The 17,863-nt window shown below is 36.7% G+C and overlaps 1 protein-coding gene across 14 annotated transcripts in view; it reads left to right on the top strand.

Annotated features, from left to right (window-relative positions):
* Positions 1–17,863, top strand: part of BLTP1 (bridge-like lipid transfer protein family member 1) — a 125,301-nt gene that overhangs the window by 101,875 nt on the left and 5,563 nt on the right. For 10 of the 14 annotated variants that reach the window (XR_015699502.1, XM_087735664.1, XM_087735667.1 and 7 more), the window contains 17 exons: positions 1,515–1,759; positions 2,403–2,618; positions 3,973–4,153; positions 5,479–5,671; positions 7,823–7,984; positions 8,104–8,243; positions 9,312–9,513; positions 9,920–10,123; positions 10,238–10,417; positions 11,756–11,893; positions 12,255–12,512; positions 13,668–13,818; positions 14,098–14,255; positions 14,780–14,972; positions 15,173–15,390; positions 16,040–16,291; positions 16,866–17,069. Coding sequence is in view for 12 of the 14 variants with exons in the window: in XM_087735664.1 (XP_087591790.1) it covers positions 1,515–1,759; positions 2,403–2,618; positions 3,973–4,153; positions 5,479–5,671; positions 7,823–7,984; positions 8,104–8,243; positions 9,312–9,513; positions 9,920–10,123; positions 10,238–10,417; positions 11,756–11,893; positions 12,255–12,512; positions 13,668–13,818; positions 14,098–14,255; positions 14,780–14,972; positions 15,173–15,390; positions 16,040–16,291; positions 16,866–17,069 (3,295 nt within the window). In the remaining 2 variants the exon portion in view is untranslated. Of the gene's footprint in view, positions 1–1,514; positions 1,760–2,402; positions 2,619–3,972; positions 4,154–5,478; positions 5,672–7,822; positions 7,985–8,103; positions 8,244–9,311; positions 9,514–9,919; positions 10,124–10,237; positions 10,418–11,755; positions 11,894–12,254; positions 12,513–13,667; positions 13,819–14,097; positions 14,256–14,779; positions 14,973–15,172; positions 15,391–16,039; positions 16,292–16,865; positions 17,070–17,863 lie in introns of those variants that run through there. The other 4 variants (XM_087735671.1, XM_087735669.1, XR_015699503.1 and 1 more) reach the window with 3 other exon arrangements.

Raw genomic sequence — 17,863 nt, 5'->3', positions numbered from 1 at the left:
TACTTAAGTTTAAATATGTAAAGTAAGCAAACAACATGATTGATTGTTGATGAACTTTCCAGGGTGTTTCTACACCCTTATGTAGACCTAAAACTTGCTATTTTTTGTAAAATGAATTATTGGAATTTGGTTTGTATATTTATGAAGACCGATCAAGGCTGATGTAAAGTGATGTAAGTCTAGCCTTGAAATGTGCTTTAGAAGAGGATTTTAGTGTGTGTGCCTTCATCTGTTACATTGTGTTCCAAGATTGCAGGCATCAACACCAGTACAAAATAATTGCTAGGTGGGAATGCATCTTCTCACACTTCTATTTCTGCTGGAATTCCTATATGTAATGCAGAGTAAGACATTTTCAAATAGTGAGTAGGGAATGTGCCAAAGCTTAATACCCAGAGAACAAATGGTAGAGTTTTTTAACCGCTTTAAAAAACATGTTTAGGGAAAATAGTGAAGTTTTTTTTCTTCTTAAAAAAACCCCAACCAAAACCAAAAAACAAACCAACAAAAGCAAAACAAAACCAACCAAACAAAAAACCAAACTCAAGAGATAGTAACGTACTTCTTCCTCCCAACTCACCTCATGCTCCCAGGAAATAAATCCCTATTTCTGAGAGAGAGGTGGAAATGAAATATAGAAATGCGCTTTGCACATTTAAATATGTTTGCATTTAAAAGCTATCCTACCTTTTTTTGGTGGTTGTTATGTATAAGCCCAGTTAGCTTAAGTTTTGTTGGCATAGCAAAATGCTATCAAACACTTAGAGGTATCAAATGTTGAATAGTTAAAAAAATAAATCTTACTGACTTTATAATGCCAGTTCTTCAGCAGAGCTCTAATTTGAATTTGCAGATGATAGCTGTGTAGCTCTATAGTAACGCTGCATAGGTAGTGCTGGTGTTAAACTAACACTTCCAGATATTTTTCGCAGGCATTTTAAGGAGTTAATGTTCGAAAATTGCTTGTGGGGTGCTTGTGGCGTGCTTTATGTGAGCAACAGGAGGCCCTTTTTGGAAATTTGGCCTGAAGTTCGTTTCGTGTTAAAGCACGTGCGCCCAAGAGCAGCCCAGAACTGCAAACCGGTGCCGTACATTCTGTGTTAGCGTTCTGCATGCACGCCTCACTAACCCTCCTGGGTGCCTTACCCCTCTACGAGGTTCATGATGATTTTTGTTGTCTTTTGTGCTTTTCTTTCAAAATATTTTTTAAGTTTATATGAACTGTTTCCATTCCTTCTGATTGTGTGGATTGGTCAGAGCATGATACATATTTAGCTAAGACATTGAGCTCAATCACTAGGCAATGGCAAATGTCTCCCCACCAAGCTTTCATTTCTTTCTTTTTCATAATCTGTCTTGCAATTTCTACACCTGCTGCCTCTGTATTATGAGGAACTTGGGAGTGAGAGTTTCTCATAGCACTCTTGCTTTTTTATTTCCAGAGCTATCTAATGCATTCTCAATGGAAACAATATCTGTGGAAATTTAATATCTTCTTGTCTTTTTATAATCAGTTTCCAGAGGAGACAGAAATGGACCTTTTGTCTGTAACTATTGATGGTCCCTCCCATTACTCATCTACTAGTGAAGGCTCATGCTCAGTATTTGGTTCACCCAAAACTCCAGTAGTCTTCTCACCCGGCATTCCCTTCCAGCCTGAAGAAGGACGCCGGGATGACAGCTTATCATCAAGCAGTGAGGACTCTGAGAAGGAAGATGACCATGAAAGAGAGAGGACGTATTTTTATAGGAAACCACCGTAAGTAATGGTCCTAAGGAAAAGCACAGAAATTAAGAAAATACATTTGAAATATTGACTTTAAAGCTACAAAATCTGTTACTGATGAAGGACTGCATTTTGCCTGAAGCGTGTATGTGGAAGGCAGGGGAGGCTGTGTTCAGCAGAGGCGATTGTGAGGGAAGGAGGAGTGCTGATCTGAAAAGGAGGCAACTGTTAGAAATTTCAGGGCTTGGAACAGAATAAAAGAACTTGGAAAGTGAGTTTTTTGAGGCACGGGGCATGTTTTAGTGGGACCAAATGACAGATTTGTCAAATACAGCATAACTTTCAGTTTTATCCAGTGATTATACCTCCACAAAGTGCATGTAATAATGTAAATATTTGCAAATATGAAAATTATTGTATGTATCTTTTCGTTCCTTTTCTTAATTGAGAACTTAAGAAAGGCTTAGTTCTTTGCAGTACCCTATACTGAGAAAGGATACTTAGTAATGTGTTAATGGAAGATGGACCACTGTATTGCTGTGTACCAGATAAGACCTTTTCCAGAAAAGTTCTTAAAAGATTATATACTGAGTGTGAACATAGTCTAAGAATGCCTGCTACCATCTGTTCAGGTGAATGTCATGCTAATATCTAATCCACAATTGTGCCTGTGCAGGAGTACCTCTCGCAAGAAAGCAACAGGCTTCGCTGCTGTCCACCAACTGTTCACTGAGCGCTGGCCAACAACACCTACCAACAGAAGTATGACTGGCACAACCACGGAGAGAAATATTGACTTTGAACTTGATATCAGGGTTGAAATTGATTGTGGAAAATGTGTACTGCACCCTACAATGCTTCAGCAAGAACATGATGACATTAGTTTACGAAGGTAAGAAGCCTGTTAATTAGTTGCCTTATGAAGAACCGGGTATGAGTACTTCATTCTGCTTTAGCTGTTAAGTCTGTCTGATATTTCCATCACTTAAATTATGACCATATGCGCAATAATTAATGACTCTTAAGCACTGACCCATTTGAAAAGCATAGAAGACGTATGCATTAGTTTGTTACCATCATTTTATTTGTAGTAATTATCACTACTTCATAGCATCACCATAAGTTGCAATTGTTATGGCCGAGTATGGCATGGCGAGTTGCATTTGTTTAGCAAGAATCAGTATATGCCTCTCTCCTGTTTTTATTTTTTAAATTAATTATTTTAATTAATTTAATCCAATTATTTCATTATTTTTTTAAAGTTTTATCTTTCATAAACAAAATGTTAGGCTTTCAAAGCACTTTTTTCAGCCTCCAAAGAAGTAACTTTACAACTCAGTGAATCCACATAATGGTTTGACTAATAGTGGGGCTACTGCTGTGTTTTCTCATGATCTCTGAGGGCTCCCATTATTTTCTGGGTGTAAAAGCATGCTGATATTATGTATCTTTCTTAATATAATGCATTTTTTTATTATCTGAGGCAACAGAAGTGCTTTACTTCTGATCTTAATGATGTCATCATCAGTTTTTAAATTCTTCTTTTTCAATTTGTATGTGATTGGGGATCTAATGGCAGCTTTACATTACTTTTTAAATTTTGAATATGTTAATAATATGGTAAATTTTAAGAAACTTATTTGTCAGCAAAGATAATTCTTAATAAGTACAGTATAAGGAAATGAGATTTACTTGTTTTAACTCTAATTGTAAGAAATACGAACAAATGAGAAATACTTTTTCTTACTGAGAAGGTATACATAGGAGATCCATAATTAGAAAGCAATTTGGTTTCTGTCTTTCCAAGACGCTTTTTCTAAGAACTGATACAGAAGGAAAAAGAATCTCTTAAAAATTTATATGAAGACAGGCTTTACAGCAGAGAAGGAAAATTGATTAATGTTTTCTGCATATCAAAGAGTTTTCACAGATCACATTGCATAATGTAGATGAACGTGACTGTAAGAGTACAGAGCACTGGAAAGTGTTTCTCCAACAACATAACAATACTTTTGTAGATTTTACTGCCTGAAATAATCATATAATGAAAATGGCGAAACCAGAGTGGGCAGACAGAAAGGGAGCAGAGATCACAGAATGTAAAGAGTAAAGCAGAGATTGAAATTCTTCCTTATATAGCTGATACTACAAATTTGTTCGACATCTCTAGTTTTTTTTAATACTAGAAAACATACTCTTATTGAGTATTAAGCCTGCTTTAATAAAATGCAGTGTATTTATTTTAGGAGCTATGATCGGAGTTCCAGAAGTTTGGATCAAGAGTCTCCTTCAAAAAAGAAGAAATTTCAAACTAATTATGCATCTACTACTCACTTACTTGCTGGCAAGAAAGTGCCATCATCTCTACAGACAAAATCTAGCGATGTGGAAACAACTGTGTTTTATATTCCTGGGGTGGACGTAAAGGTAACAGGAGCGTATAACTTAGCAGGGAAGCACTTGCTCTTTCTCTCTGCTCAAATATGATTTCAAAGCAAATACATTGTTACAGTATGTACAAGTTCATATATACAGAGCACCTCGGCAAAATCTTTTTGCATTTATGTACATACTGCTAAAATGGGAATAATGATTTCTGTAATACTACATTGAAAACTGATAGATGCTTTTACCCTCGCTTTCTTAGGGAGGAAAAAACCAAATATCTTATATGTGCCATCAAAAATAGAGCTATGTCAAATGACGCTCCATAAAAAACAGTTTATGTGATATTACATAATGAAAAGAAATCGGTTCCATTAACATGTTGGTGTCTAAAATCAGGCATTTGTTTTAGATGTTTTCTTCTCTGACAGGATGCCCTTTTTAAATAAAGGAAGATCTGTTCACTGCCAGTAATTCATGAGAAGGGCAGCTTAGTAGTTGGCCCACTAACACATAAAGCTCTCTTACTGTGTCTTCTGCGTTGCTTATTATAGCAGTCAGTTTTTTAAGACAGTGTTCTCTCAAACACTGTTAAACTGTACACTCCCTTATTTTTTTAATCATTGTTTCTATATCCTAGTAAGAAAGGGTTTCAACACAAATGTTCATGTATTTGTGATTTGAAATCCTATGGAGAAGGAACAGGAAAAATAGGTCACTGCTGCATGGGAACTTCATGAAATTCAGTTGAGGCAATGCCATAAATCAAATGCTCTTCACTTGAAACAGCCTGGCTTTTCTAGTCTTTCGATGTGGAAGGGCTATGTGTGTCCATTTTCCAGTATTCCAGGCTATTTTCAGGCATAACAGTTATGCCTCAGGCCCTGACCGTTCACCGAGGGGTGAACTTGTGGAATATGTTACTATTTTTGTTTTTTATGCAACTTTCTGTATGCTGGTGTTTAGTAGTGGAGTAGTTCCACCATGCAGTAAGACAGAAAGCAAGCTATGCAGACAGGAACAAATAGTTGGTGTCACAGGATGTGTACAACGTAACAGAACGGAGGAGCAAGCTTTAGGCGTTGTTCCTAAATAGTTCATTTCCTCTGTTTCTCTGTGTTTCCTTGATTTTTTTTTTCATAGTTTATTGATTTATCTATTTTTTTTTTTTTTTGTACCAAGATTTCAGATCTTTATGTGCACCAGCTATATCTGTAGAACATGAACTGGAATGTAATGTATCTTGCAATGATATTTTTATAAATAATGAAAAAAAAAAAATTTTTGAAGGGAAGGAGTGACACCAAACTGCTGTATAGAAATTGAGCTATTTGTATGAAGTAGATTGATCTTTCTTTGCTTTCCAGTTGCACTACAACTCAAAGACTTTAAAGACTGAATCGCCAAATACTTCTCGAGGATCCTCTTTGCCAAGAACCCTTTCCAAAGAGTCCAAGCTGTATGGTATGAAAGATACTGCCACATCTCCTCCTTTATCTAGCACTATCCACAGCAAGACTAACACCTTACTTCCTCCCCAACCCCCACCCATCCCATCAGGTACTTATAGACAATAACCTTCTAAAACTCTCATGGATATATATCTTTCCTTCATGTAATCTACTAGCTTTAGATCTGTCTGCACATTACCTGAAACACTGTTTTTTATCAAGTCTTAACTTCGGCTGCAGAAACCTGATCCCAGAAGGATGAATGCAGTTCATAAAGCTGCGTTTTTAGAAATCTCTTGCCAAACCAGTCTTAGTAATATTTCTGTCATAGTCACTGTATCACAGTGATGAGCTGTCACTGCCTTCTCCCTGTTTTCATTTAACAAAATAATGCTTATTACGGGAAAGCAAAGTTTAAGTATCTGTATAAAAAAATGAATGCTGACTGCTTTATTCTTCATAATCCAAGAAAAAAAAATAAATCAGATGAATCCTTGCTTCCATACATTATATTATTCAAAGAATACTTTCAGCTTTTAAGTGTCTTCTGCCAGACAAGTAATGTGTAAATTATTGCTTTCTGGAACTGGGTTATTTCTTGTAGTACTGAAGCAGCTGTTTAGATGTTTTTGTATTAATCAAAATACCATACTTGTGTCCTCAACTGTTGCAGGCCCTTAAATAACTATGATTTGGAGTAACATGAGTTCTAATACTTGAAGTTTTGTGTTATCTCCAATGATTCCTGTTTTCAAGCAGGAGTCTGTTGTTACATCATGTCAGATCTAGAGGTATGTAGATTGCACCTCCAACTTCTGAGACATTCACTCTTCTCTTCTTCAGCATTTGAATACCACTTTAAAAACAAGGCCAAAATTTTGTTGAAATTTGATTAGCAGGCAAAATTAATAACTGAAAAAAGTTGTGTGTGGGTTTGTCTGGTTCTGTTTTGTTTTTTAATAAAACCAGCAGAGATGCTGGGAGAGAACAGTGAAATGGGGACACCTTCCTCAGTTATCCATGCTGTTGGACCATTAGCTCTTACTCCTTTAAGCGTCCATCCTCCTTATGATTACCCAATGTTGTGCAATCTTGCTTTATACTACTTTTCTTCAATTTTGTTCTGTATTTTCTTATCTCCTTTCCAATCTTTGCCTTTTAATTTTTACCATGTCATGTCCAGTTAGTGAGTCTTCTTGTTTTTGTGTTTGTAAGCTCTATATTTGGGGAGGGGGGGGCTTACGGAAATTGCACTTGTATGATGATATGTCTCCCAAAACTAGGGGTTGCATTTACTGTATTTCTTTATGCATTGTATTTTTATAAATATTTATTATTTCTGAATTGTTTTGAAACACATTTATTGTTCTTTATTTTTTTTATATTACTTTTCCTCTGGAATGGAAACCACCTTGTCTTATTGTCTTTGGTCTCCAGTAAGAGCAAGATAGGACAATCCAGTCGGAGGCACTAGACAGAATAGTTTGCATAGAATGACAATTCAGTGCTTGGGTTTTTTAGCAAGTAAAAGCTCCGTTTTAGTTGTTAATGTTTATATTTTTCTTGGAGAATTTAAAATCAATATCTTCATTTATCTCCATTCCAATAGCTGTATTTCATAGAGACAGTAATTGAGCGGGTACTAATACCTTCTGTGCATATTTATATTTTGGTGAGTATGGATCCAAGTGCTAGCCTCTTCCACAGATTTAGAAGACAGTGATCTTTTTATTACTTTATACTCTGGCTAGCTCCAAGCTTTAAAAAATGCTGGTTTAGAATCTTTAGTTATTCTTTGCATAAATATAGTACACTTGCCATTTACAGTTTTAATTTTTTGATGTATTTTGTCAGTTTAAACTGACATTCTTCCCAGGCTTGTGTATTTATTTTTCCTAATTCCACTTTCATTTCCAGTCAGCTGTGGTTACTTTGTGTTGTGTATTTGGAGAAGAATTGTGTGTGTCTGATTTCAGTGCTATTTTTTAAAAAGCAAAGTGGTGACAATAACATAAGAGTGCTTGGTCAAGAACATGCACAATGGAATTACAATCAAGTATCACAGGCTAACAGTTGTTTTTGCACAATTTTCTTAGTGAAAACTTATGGCTTAATTTTTTCTAACCAATCTGATTTATGCCTTTGCAGATGATGATACAGAGAATTAGAGGAAACAGCTGTTACGAAGTATCTTCTAATGTTTATCAGTTACTGTTGAGTAGTATTACATTAGACAAATTTTATCTTTTGAATGTTGCAGCCAAAGGGAAAGGAAGTGGTGGAGTGAAAACTGCTAAACTATATGCATGGGTTGCGCTTCAGTCATTGCCGGAGGAAATGGTGATTAGCCCATGCTTACTGGACTTTCTAGAGAAAGCTCTTGAAACCATTCCAATTACCCCCATTGAAAGGAATTACACAGGTAAGTTGCATATTTGTATTCTAGTACTCTGCACTTCTTCTTTTTTGTCTTCTGGTGGCATTGAGCTGTTCTTCCCTTTTAAATTCCACTTTCTAATGAGTTCTTGTACTTGTTAAAAGCTGTTAGTTCACAGGATGAAGACATGGGGCAATTTGATATACAAGATCCCTTAGAAGAGTCCACAACATCATTAGTATCGTCCTCGACGTCAGCATATTCATCCTTCCCTGTAGATGTGGTGGTTTATGTACGAGTTCAGGTGAGGTTTTAACTCAATGTTCCGTGTAGAAAGTAACTCCAGTCACAGTCTTAGAGACAATCCATGCTTCTGTTTGCTTTTTAAAAAATAATAAATATTTTCAAATGTCCTTTCAGAGATATTCATGTCTAGTGTAATGATAAAATAGAATTTCTGTCAGAGGTTCTGACATATTTTAGTCCAATGGAGACCAACAGGAATGAGCTATTTTGAGAAGTCACAAAAGTTCTGAGCATTTTAATTGTTACTTCGTCCTTGAAAATATCTTTCATAACTAGTATTTATATCCTTTGTTTATAGGTACCATTACAAAACAAAAATAATAGTTAAAGATTTTCTCAGTTTACATGGAAAGTGTTGGAATGTACAGTTATCTACAAAGCATATTCATACTGCTTATTATTTGATGTACTGGGCTTTTTATATGTGTCAGAGAGAAAAGTGCTACCACAGCGTGCTTCAGAGCACTTGAGCTTGATCGGAATGTTGGTATTATATTTTTGCACTTTGCTTAAACATTTTTTTCTAGTATAAACTTGATTATGTTCCCAAATTGAACAACATATTCTAACAGATGCTATATAACAGTATATATATATTTATACACACACTTATGAAGATTAACCACAACAATCTCTCGGCTTTTACTGCAAACTCATCTGGCCAAGAATGTGTTGAGGGGAGCCAAGGCTTTCAGCGTCCGCTCAAGAGTCAAGTGATTCTCCGTAGTTCTTGCATGAGATGAGTGAAGCTATGAATTGACTTGGGGAAGAAGAGAGGGGGACATACATGTCCTCTGCTGCATCCAGGATTCCTGTTTGTGTCTTCTAAAAACTGGTTCCAAACAATAGCCCTGGTGTTGGAGAGATTCCCTGAAATTAATGTATCTATATGAACTTGTATACAGAACTTGTATATGCCACCTTACTAATTATAAAACCAGCCCGAAATGGTTGTAATTTGCTTAGATTTAAAAATTAATATGTAGCACTTTATAAGCCAAACTGGGGGTGCTTTTAGTATTTCATATTTGTTCACTGAATGCTGTATTTTCTTTCTGTGTTTCAGCCCTCTCAAATCAAGTTCAGTTGCTTGCCGGTATCAAGAGTTGAATGTATGCTGAAGTTGCCTTCCCTGGATCTTGTTTTCTCTTCAAACCGAGGAGAACTGGAAACATTAGGCACAACGTACCCATCCGAAAATGTGTCAGTTGGTGGCAGTACTTCACAGAGTGGCTTAAAGAATTCAGTTAGTAAATCTGGAGCACCAGGTAATATGTATATGAATGTTTATACTATATGCAGCTTGTAGCATAAATAAATACAATGTTTGGCTGTCTAAAATTAGAGCAGAAGATAAGCTTTTACACACCTTAAGGCTAGACATTTATCTATTAGTGAGTTCAGTAGGTTTTCTTCATGTTGTATCAGTTTTCTGTAAAAGCTTGCACAGATAGAGCGTATTGGAGTTTTTCTTGCATTGGTTAAGCAAGTTCAGTTATCCCTTATGAAAGGCTAGCATCAATACGCAGAATATTTAAGCTACATTGCTGCTACAATGGCATAATTTGATGTGCATTTGGTCTGTTTAATATTTCCGTTAACAGTCAGTATTATTTTGCGTTTGAAAACGCTCTTGTACTGAAACTAACTTTTGGAAAAAAAATTTGACCTCAGGTTCATCACCTGGACTAGGCAGCCCTCTTGGCAGAACACGGCACAGCAGCAGTCAGTCAGACTTGACTACTTCTAGCAGCAGCTCTTCAGGCCTGAGCTTTACCGCCTGCATGTCCGACTTTTCCCTTTACGTGTTCCATCCGTATGGAGCTGGAAAACAAAAATCTGCTGTTACTGTTCTAACCCCTGGATCGGGAGCCTTAGGTACAGAGCAGGTTTTTGTTTGCTTTAATGAACATTGTTCAAGTTTGGCATGCTTTTCTGAACTGAAGATTTGAAAAGGTCACAGGAGATTAAATTTTTCCTTTCTATTTCTAGGTAATGTGGATGAGGAGCCAACTTCGGTCACTGGCCGGAAGGATTCTTTGAGCATTAACCTCGAGTTTGTGAAAGTCAGCCTGTCACGAATAAGGCGTTCAGGAGGTTCCTCCTTTTTTGAGAGTCAATCTGCGAGCAAAGCTACCAGCAAGATAGATACTACACTGATAAACATATCTGGTAAGTGCTTGTTTCATTTTAATCCCACCTATTCAGCTAATCAGAGATCTGCAGTTCCAGTAATAGACTTCACTCTCAGCAGCTTTTGTAGATGTTATATGAGAGCCATCTACTTGTAGTGTGTAGTAAAATTTTTGCCCTTTTTGAGTGAGGTAGGGATTGATACATTAAATGTTAATGGTACTTGGAGTACCTATTTGCAGATGCACCTTTTTAGCCTCCTGATTAATTTAATGTAACTAAATGGGCTTGCTCAAACACATCTCTGACATCAGCCCATGTGACTTAATGTGACCCTTGAATATTTTGATGTGTTTTCTTGATGTGTTATGCTGCACACACTTGCTTGCTAAGGTTAGAAAGCAATCACAGTATGCCCACAGTGTCTATGTAGTATAGCTTCAATAAGTCTCCACATACAGGAGTGAGCAACAAGGGGATGAACTTCAGCAGTGCTCTAGTGTGAACGCTCTTTTAAGTCACTGTTCCATCAGAACAGAGAGAGGAACAAACTCAGATTCTCATTGCTGATTCACCTCTTAATACATTTTATAACAGAGATAAACTAGTATAATAATAGAACTTCATGTTAAATTTATTCCCAAAGCTTTCAGTTGGACCTAGTTTGGTAAACTCTAACCACCCATTTTCATAGTCCTCTCTTCAGAAACAGGTATTTCACAGCTCTCTCTTGTTACCTGAATAGGACAAAATCTTTTACAGACATTGACCTTTTTTTTTTTCTTCCTTTTTTGTATGAAAAATAGAAATAGTCTAGATTTCAAGCAATCTCCCTATGGCAGGGGGATCAAAGTGGATTATGTAGCACAATTAAATGTGGTATCATAGAGATGATATACTGTGCTCATTAGAAATGACAGCTGAAATCTCCTAGATCGGGTGCCTATGAAGCTACAGTGGGAGCTGGACTCCTGAATGCTCAAGGAACCTTGAACTAAAAGTGGGTTTAAAGATTTGTTATTTATTTACTTATTTATTTCCCCCAATTGCACGTGGGATCCTGACTGACTGGGCAAACAGCAGAACGGTTGTGATTAATCTGCCATTATGCCCTTAGATGAGGAGTCTGAGGCACATACAACAAAAGTAGGACCCAACATCAGTTATATTCTTAGGTTCCATCTTGCCTTTATGAAACGTGTTTCTATCTAATATTGGATTTGGAGAAATGGCAACTATTTTCGCATTACAGCAGAGACTATACTGCTAGGTAAAGAAGTATTTGACTATATTGAACACCTGTTAATTAGATTTGGTTACCAAAGCCTGTTACTACTGAGGGTTTACAGTTGTGTGTATATGCTTTTTCTTTTTCAGCTGTCTGTGATATAGGATCTGCTTCTTTTAAATACGATATGCGCCGACTCAGTGAGATTCTAGCCTTTCCCAGAGCTTGGTACAGGAGAAGCATTGCTAGACGGCTTTTCCTAGGTGATCAAACAATAAATCTTCCAGGTAAGATACTGCTTCCTATCATGAAAACCCTTTTCGTACAAGGGGGTATAGTAGGAATTTTATAAACATTTGTTACCTGTGTACTATTACATACGTGACTGGACAGAAATGTATTACAATTTACTTCATATGCAGTCACTCTAATAAGTTTAATAGAAAACCCTAGAAAGAGGAAATAGAAAACTTCTAAAGTAAGATTATTTGAAGAGCTTATGTTAATGAAGACAGCAGAAAACCTTTAGTTACGATAAATGAAATATATTTTGATGCTCTCCAAATACTTCTTAGTATATGGGAGGATATTGTTAAACAAAAATGAAATAGTTTTTCTGCCTTTCATGTGCTGCTTTTTTTCCGGTAGCATCGGGTCCTGGAACACCAGATTCAATTGAAGGGGTAAGCCAGCATCTTTCTCCTGAGTCGTCACGGAAAGCATACTGTAGGACGTGGGAGCAGCCCTGCCAGTCCGCTTCATTTACACACATGGCACAGTCACCTAATGTTTTTAGTGAACATAGTGCAAGCAGCAGTATGTCACCTGGGACAGCATCTCACAGCTTAAAGTCTCCAGCTGTTACAAGATCCAGGAGCGTGTCTGACTCTTCAGTGCCTCAGAGAGGTTAGTAGACAGTGATTTCTTTAGTTTTTTAAAGTATTTCAGTCAGTTGTATGAAAAAAGTATGTCACTACTGCTTTGTAGAAAGCAACCATAAAATATTCTTCTCCACTGTGCCTGGGAGTGGAGATTCAATGGCTTAAAGAAAAGCATCTGAAGTGGATGAATCAAAATGTAGTTTGTTAGAGTACTTTCTATAAAATTGCAGTTTCTTTTACTAGAGCAGGAGTTGTTTAGCTGGGGTTAGATGAGTTCTCCAGCTTAATTTGATTGCTTTGTCATCTTCTTGGCGCTCTATTCTCATCCAAACAATTACCACACTCTTAGCAGAGGGTCAATATCACAGCTCACAGGTGAGGTCAGTTGCTTTGTTTCATCTGAGACTTTGGACTCATACTAAAAGGTCTAAATAAGGTTAGTTTCTATATAAGGAATAAAGTAATTTTTAATTCTTTTACTACAAACGTTATTGTATTGTATCCTGTAGCAGTGTAGCACTGGCTGTGTGGAATATTTATGGCATTAGATATAGACAGGAGATTTAGAAATATGGTGCTTATTTTACTCTAGGAAAAATACATGTGAGAAAAGAAGGGACAGGTATTTCGTCTATTTAGTAAGCAAGCAAGATGTTATATATGAAGACACAGTTGGAGAAGGATTTATGGCTGGTAGAGTGGCATGTTCATAGGAGGTGCAATTTTGCACAGGCTTGTAAGAGTGTTGCCAGGATTTTTGAGAGAAGAGTGAGGAAAACCCTAATACTTGAAATTCTGTCTTGGTGCTTGTGCAAATAACTGCTTCCTGAATATTCAAATACTAATAATTCATTTTCTGAGTACACTGGTATTTTTAAACAGTTAAAAAATTTAAATTATGCCCTTGCACGACTGACTGCAAATTAAAAATCTTTTGTCTTAGAAGATATTAGTAAAAATAAATATGTAAAATAAATGTGTAAAATGAGTCAATTTCTGTGACAACTTGAGCACTGCATACTGTAAATCCTCTAGTTCTCGCTTATCCTCACTCGTAGTTTTGTGGTGCTCCTTAAATATGGCATTCTTTTGTCCTTTTGTAGTATGGACAATGTATATATTCTGTCAGTTTTTCCTAGCATGTGGAATAATTTAAATTTTTGTCTACTTTTTTGTTTAGATGCTCTCTCAAAAACATCAACTCCATTTAATAAGTCAAATAAAGCTGGAAGCCAGCAAGGAACACCATGGGAAACACTGGTCGTATTTGCTATGAACCTAAAACAATTAAACGTTCAAATGAATATGAGCAATGTAATGGGCAATACTACGTAAGTATAAAACAAGATCAAGCATGTTTTAACAGACGGTGTTGTTTTGGGGGCAAAACTCCAATTTCCCCACAGGCTGTTAACAGCCTGTTGTCTTCTTGCTTTAAGATCCTAACTTTTTCAGTTTTGAACTGTGAAGCCCCTCATGAACACTGCTAGATGCTTAATCCTGAAGTCATATATGCCAAAAGAACGTTATTTACTGCTTTCCAGTGAATAATTTTCAGTTTCTCTTTTGACAGCCTGGAAAATTGTTGTCTATTTTCACCTCTGTTCTAGGTGGACCACTAGTGGTTTGAAAAGCCAGGGTCGTCTATCTGTGGGTAGTAGCAGAGATCGGGAAATTAGCATGTCTGTTGGCTTGGGAAGATCACAGTTGGACTCCAGAGGGGGAGTTGTTGGAGGTACCATAGATGTTAATACCCTGGAGATGGTGGGTAAGTTGGAAAGCTGCCTGATATTAGTATATGTTCCAGACAATAAATGTGAAAAACGAAAGAATATACACAGTACCTCGCTTTGTGAACCCTCTAGTATTTAAAAACTTTGGATTCTTACTTGTACATTCTGACTATGAAACACACTTTGAATTGAAGGTATAGCTTTCTAATCGGGGGCTGATTCAGTCTCAGGGTTGCTCTAAAATTACACTGTCTGGTTGTGCAACCCTCCAGCCCACTTCAGCTGTCCGGAGAGATGGCAACTGAAAGGTCTGATAGCATTGCAGCTCCTCTGAGAATTTCACAATTGCTTATGGGCTGGGAAATGCAAAACTGGCTTTGGAAAGAGGCTGGGTGTTCTGGTGCTGCACCAGAGTCATGACCTCCCCATGCATCTGGAAAAAAACAGTGCTTTCTCAGTCCCTCTCTATCATGTGGATGGCATAAGGGCGATATCCCTGGAAAAACTGATTTTCTTATCTTTAATGCTCTATTTCTGTGTTACTTTGGTTCACTTTCAGCTCATATTTCTGAACACCCAAACCAACAGCCCAGTCATAAAATCCAAATTACCATGGGTTCTACTGAAGCACGCGTTGACTATATGGGGTCCAGTATCCTAATGGGAATCTTCAGTAATGCTGATCTTAAACTACAGGATGAATGGAAAATTAATCTGTATAATGCTTTGGACTCGAGCATGTCTGATAAAAGGTAATATTGCTTCCTGTATTTAAAATGTGTAATGCCTATATGTCTTCTGTCCAGTATTGCTAACCAAAAATGTAAGAGTCTGCTAGAATGGAAAGGGTTCACTGTTCATTTGGGGTTTTTTTGGGTTTGTTTTTTTTTTTTTTTTCTTGTCAGTAGGAAATAGATTAACTGCTTATGTTCTTACTGTTTTTAATATCTAGCGAGATATTTGTCCATGGAGACTTGAAATGGGATATCTTCCAAGTGATGATTTCAAGATCAACTACACCAGACCTAATAAAAATAGGAATGAAACTCCAGGAGTTCTTTACTCAGCAGTTTGATACAAGCAAGCGAGCTTTGTCCACTTGGGGACCTGTTCCTTATCTCCCTCCCAAGACAATGGCCAACAACTTAGAGAGAAGCTCGCATGACCAATGTAAGTGGTACAAAAAATAGTATACTTTCCAAGTAGGGTGTTTTAATTGCAAAAATTCATCTGAGCAACTTTATACATGCAAGTATATCTATTTGACTTGAAATAGTTTCTTCAGTACATTTTTCCTATAAATTTGGGCTGGCAATAACCTTTCAATGAAGAATGCAAATATCTCGAGTACCCTGCTAGACCTGGGGTACAATAATGAACTAACTGATGTCATTTTTGGGTTTTAGTTTAAAATATGTATTTTTGTTTAGAAAATAAAAAAATCTTTTTTGCAGTTTTCAAACTATTTCAGTAGAGTTGAAATAGCTTTCAAAGTCTATTTTGAAGTCTATTTTATAAAAAAAACATTTCTACTTTGAGTAGCAGTGGAAGTGTGACGTTATTCTTACTTTCTATTCATCGTGAGCTGAAACCATAATTTGTCTGAACACAATGAGGCATTGATTTCCAAGTGTGCTTGTTCAGGTACTCTTAAGCTACAACCACCCTAGATCACAAAGATGGAACAGTGTCAATGAAATCAACTAGAAAATATTGCTCATAATTCCATGTTTTATTAAAAATATAATAAGGCAGCAATCTTTTCTGTATCCTTCTCTTCCCTAAAGTTTGTTCTTGCTATTGCGTGTTTAATTTCTAGTGTTGGATGCAGCCCATCATCGCCATTGGCCAGGAGTTTTGAAAGTGGTATCTGGGTGCCATATATCCCTATTTCAGATGCCATTGCCAGAAGATGGAATGCAATTTGGAGGATCCATGAGCCTGCATGGAAACCATATGACGCTGGCTTGTTTTCATGGACCTAATTTCCGCTCAAAATCGTGGGCCTTATTTCACCTTGAAGAACCCAATATTGCATTTTGGACAGAAGCCCAGAAAGTTTGGGAAGATGGTAATTGAAACCATTTCCTCACTTCTCTAAATTCCTTTAAATGAGTTTTAAAAATGTATTGATATGTAAGAAATCAAAGAAAAACTTATTTTCTTTAAGTCTGAATCAAGATTATTTCCCAAAAATATACCACTTACCTAAAACAATAATCTGTTTCCTCTCCATCTTTACCACAATTTGCTTTATCCATGGAATAATGCGAAGTACGTTGTCAAATATACTAGAGATGTCCCTGATAATATGCCTACAAAGTGGATTGTCTGCCTTGTTAATTGCATGTCTGTGTTGACGTAGTCCTTTGTTGGTGTATGATAAACGTTGATGGTCTTATTGCTTATGTTTGTCTTCATATTGAGAAGGCTTTACTGTCTGTAGCTACTGAGGGTTTAATTTTTATCTTGTTTGCAAGCTTTACAGCAGTTTTTAATGCCACTGGCATACTAATTTTTCATGTTAAATACCTGTGCGAGGAGAGGAGAGTAAGAGGAGAAATCCTACTACCGTTACCAAGCTGCTTTTTCATTTTTTTTTTTTTTTTTTTCCTCACCCCATGCCGCCCACACCTTCAATGCAGGTACAAGTGAACACTCCACGTATATTGTGCAAACCCTGGACTTTCATTTGGGCCATAACACTATGGTCACCAAACCGTGTGGAGCCCTGGAAAGCCCTATGGCGACCATCACAAAGATAACAAGGCGCCGCCATGAAAACCCCCCACACGGAGTTGCCAGTGTGAAAGAGTGGTTCAATTATGTTACAGCCACAAGGAATGAAGGTTAGATTCATGTTCATTAAGTTTTGGGATTGGTCTGCTTGCCAGGCAGTGCAGATTGTGCTGTTTAAAAGCTGCTAAACCTTAAGTGGACTACAGGGAGAAGGGAGGACGTTTATTTATCTGGCATTGCAGTAGTTCTAGTCTTTTCCTCTTTCACTATATGCAAAAAGTTTTCTTGTTTCACATCCAGTTGTGATCTTGTAACATGAGGATATCCTTCACTGTATAGGAAGGATTTATGGATTAAGTTGAAGTAGGAATATATTTTAGACTTCTGTCACCACTCAGACTAACACTTGAAAATTACTCATCTGCCTAAGGCTTTTCAACCTTCAGCTGCTTCTAGGCCTTAAAACATTTTGAATCATATCTTTAAGTCATTGTTAATTGGAAAAATAAAACTTTCAAGATAATGTTAAAAGAAATCTTAAAATACAGCTGTTGCTGTTTCATTCACAAACCGTAGAATCAGTAGCTGATATCCACAGAATTTCTGTGAAAGGGTGAATAGCAGAGTATGGCGTATAGTGAGAAAAGAGCAGATAATCGTTTTTTGAAAAAAATATTTTAAAATTATTGACATACTGTACTAATATTTATTCCTTTTGAAAGACACAACAGGATGTAGTGGTTGAAGTTCACAAATAGAGGCGCTGTCTGTTAGATGTTTTTTATGTAGCCCTGTTTTGCTACATCTGGAGCATTTAAGTATATAAACAACAACATTTGATTGTTTGACCTTTTGTAGCCATGCTTTTGGGAGCAGGATAAAGGATATAATCTTCTTAATAATC

Source organism: Nipponia nippon, unplaced genomic scaffold (genome assembly GCF_047370975.1).
Source record: "Nipponia nippon isolate SJK-2023a ecotype South Korea unplaced genomic scaffold, ASM4737097v1 scaffold_6, whole genome shotgun sequence".
Lineage (NCBI taxonomy): Eukaryota > Metazoa > Chordata > Aves > Pelecaniformes > Threskiornithidae > Nipponia > Nipponia nippon.
Note: the sequence above shows the minus strand (reverse complement) of the source record. Positions and strands in the feature narration are given on the sequence as shown.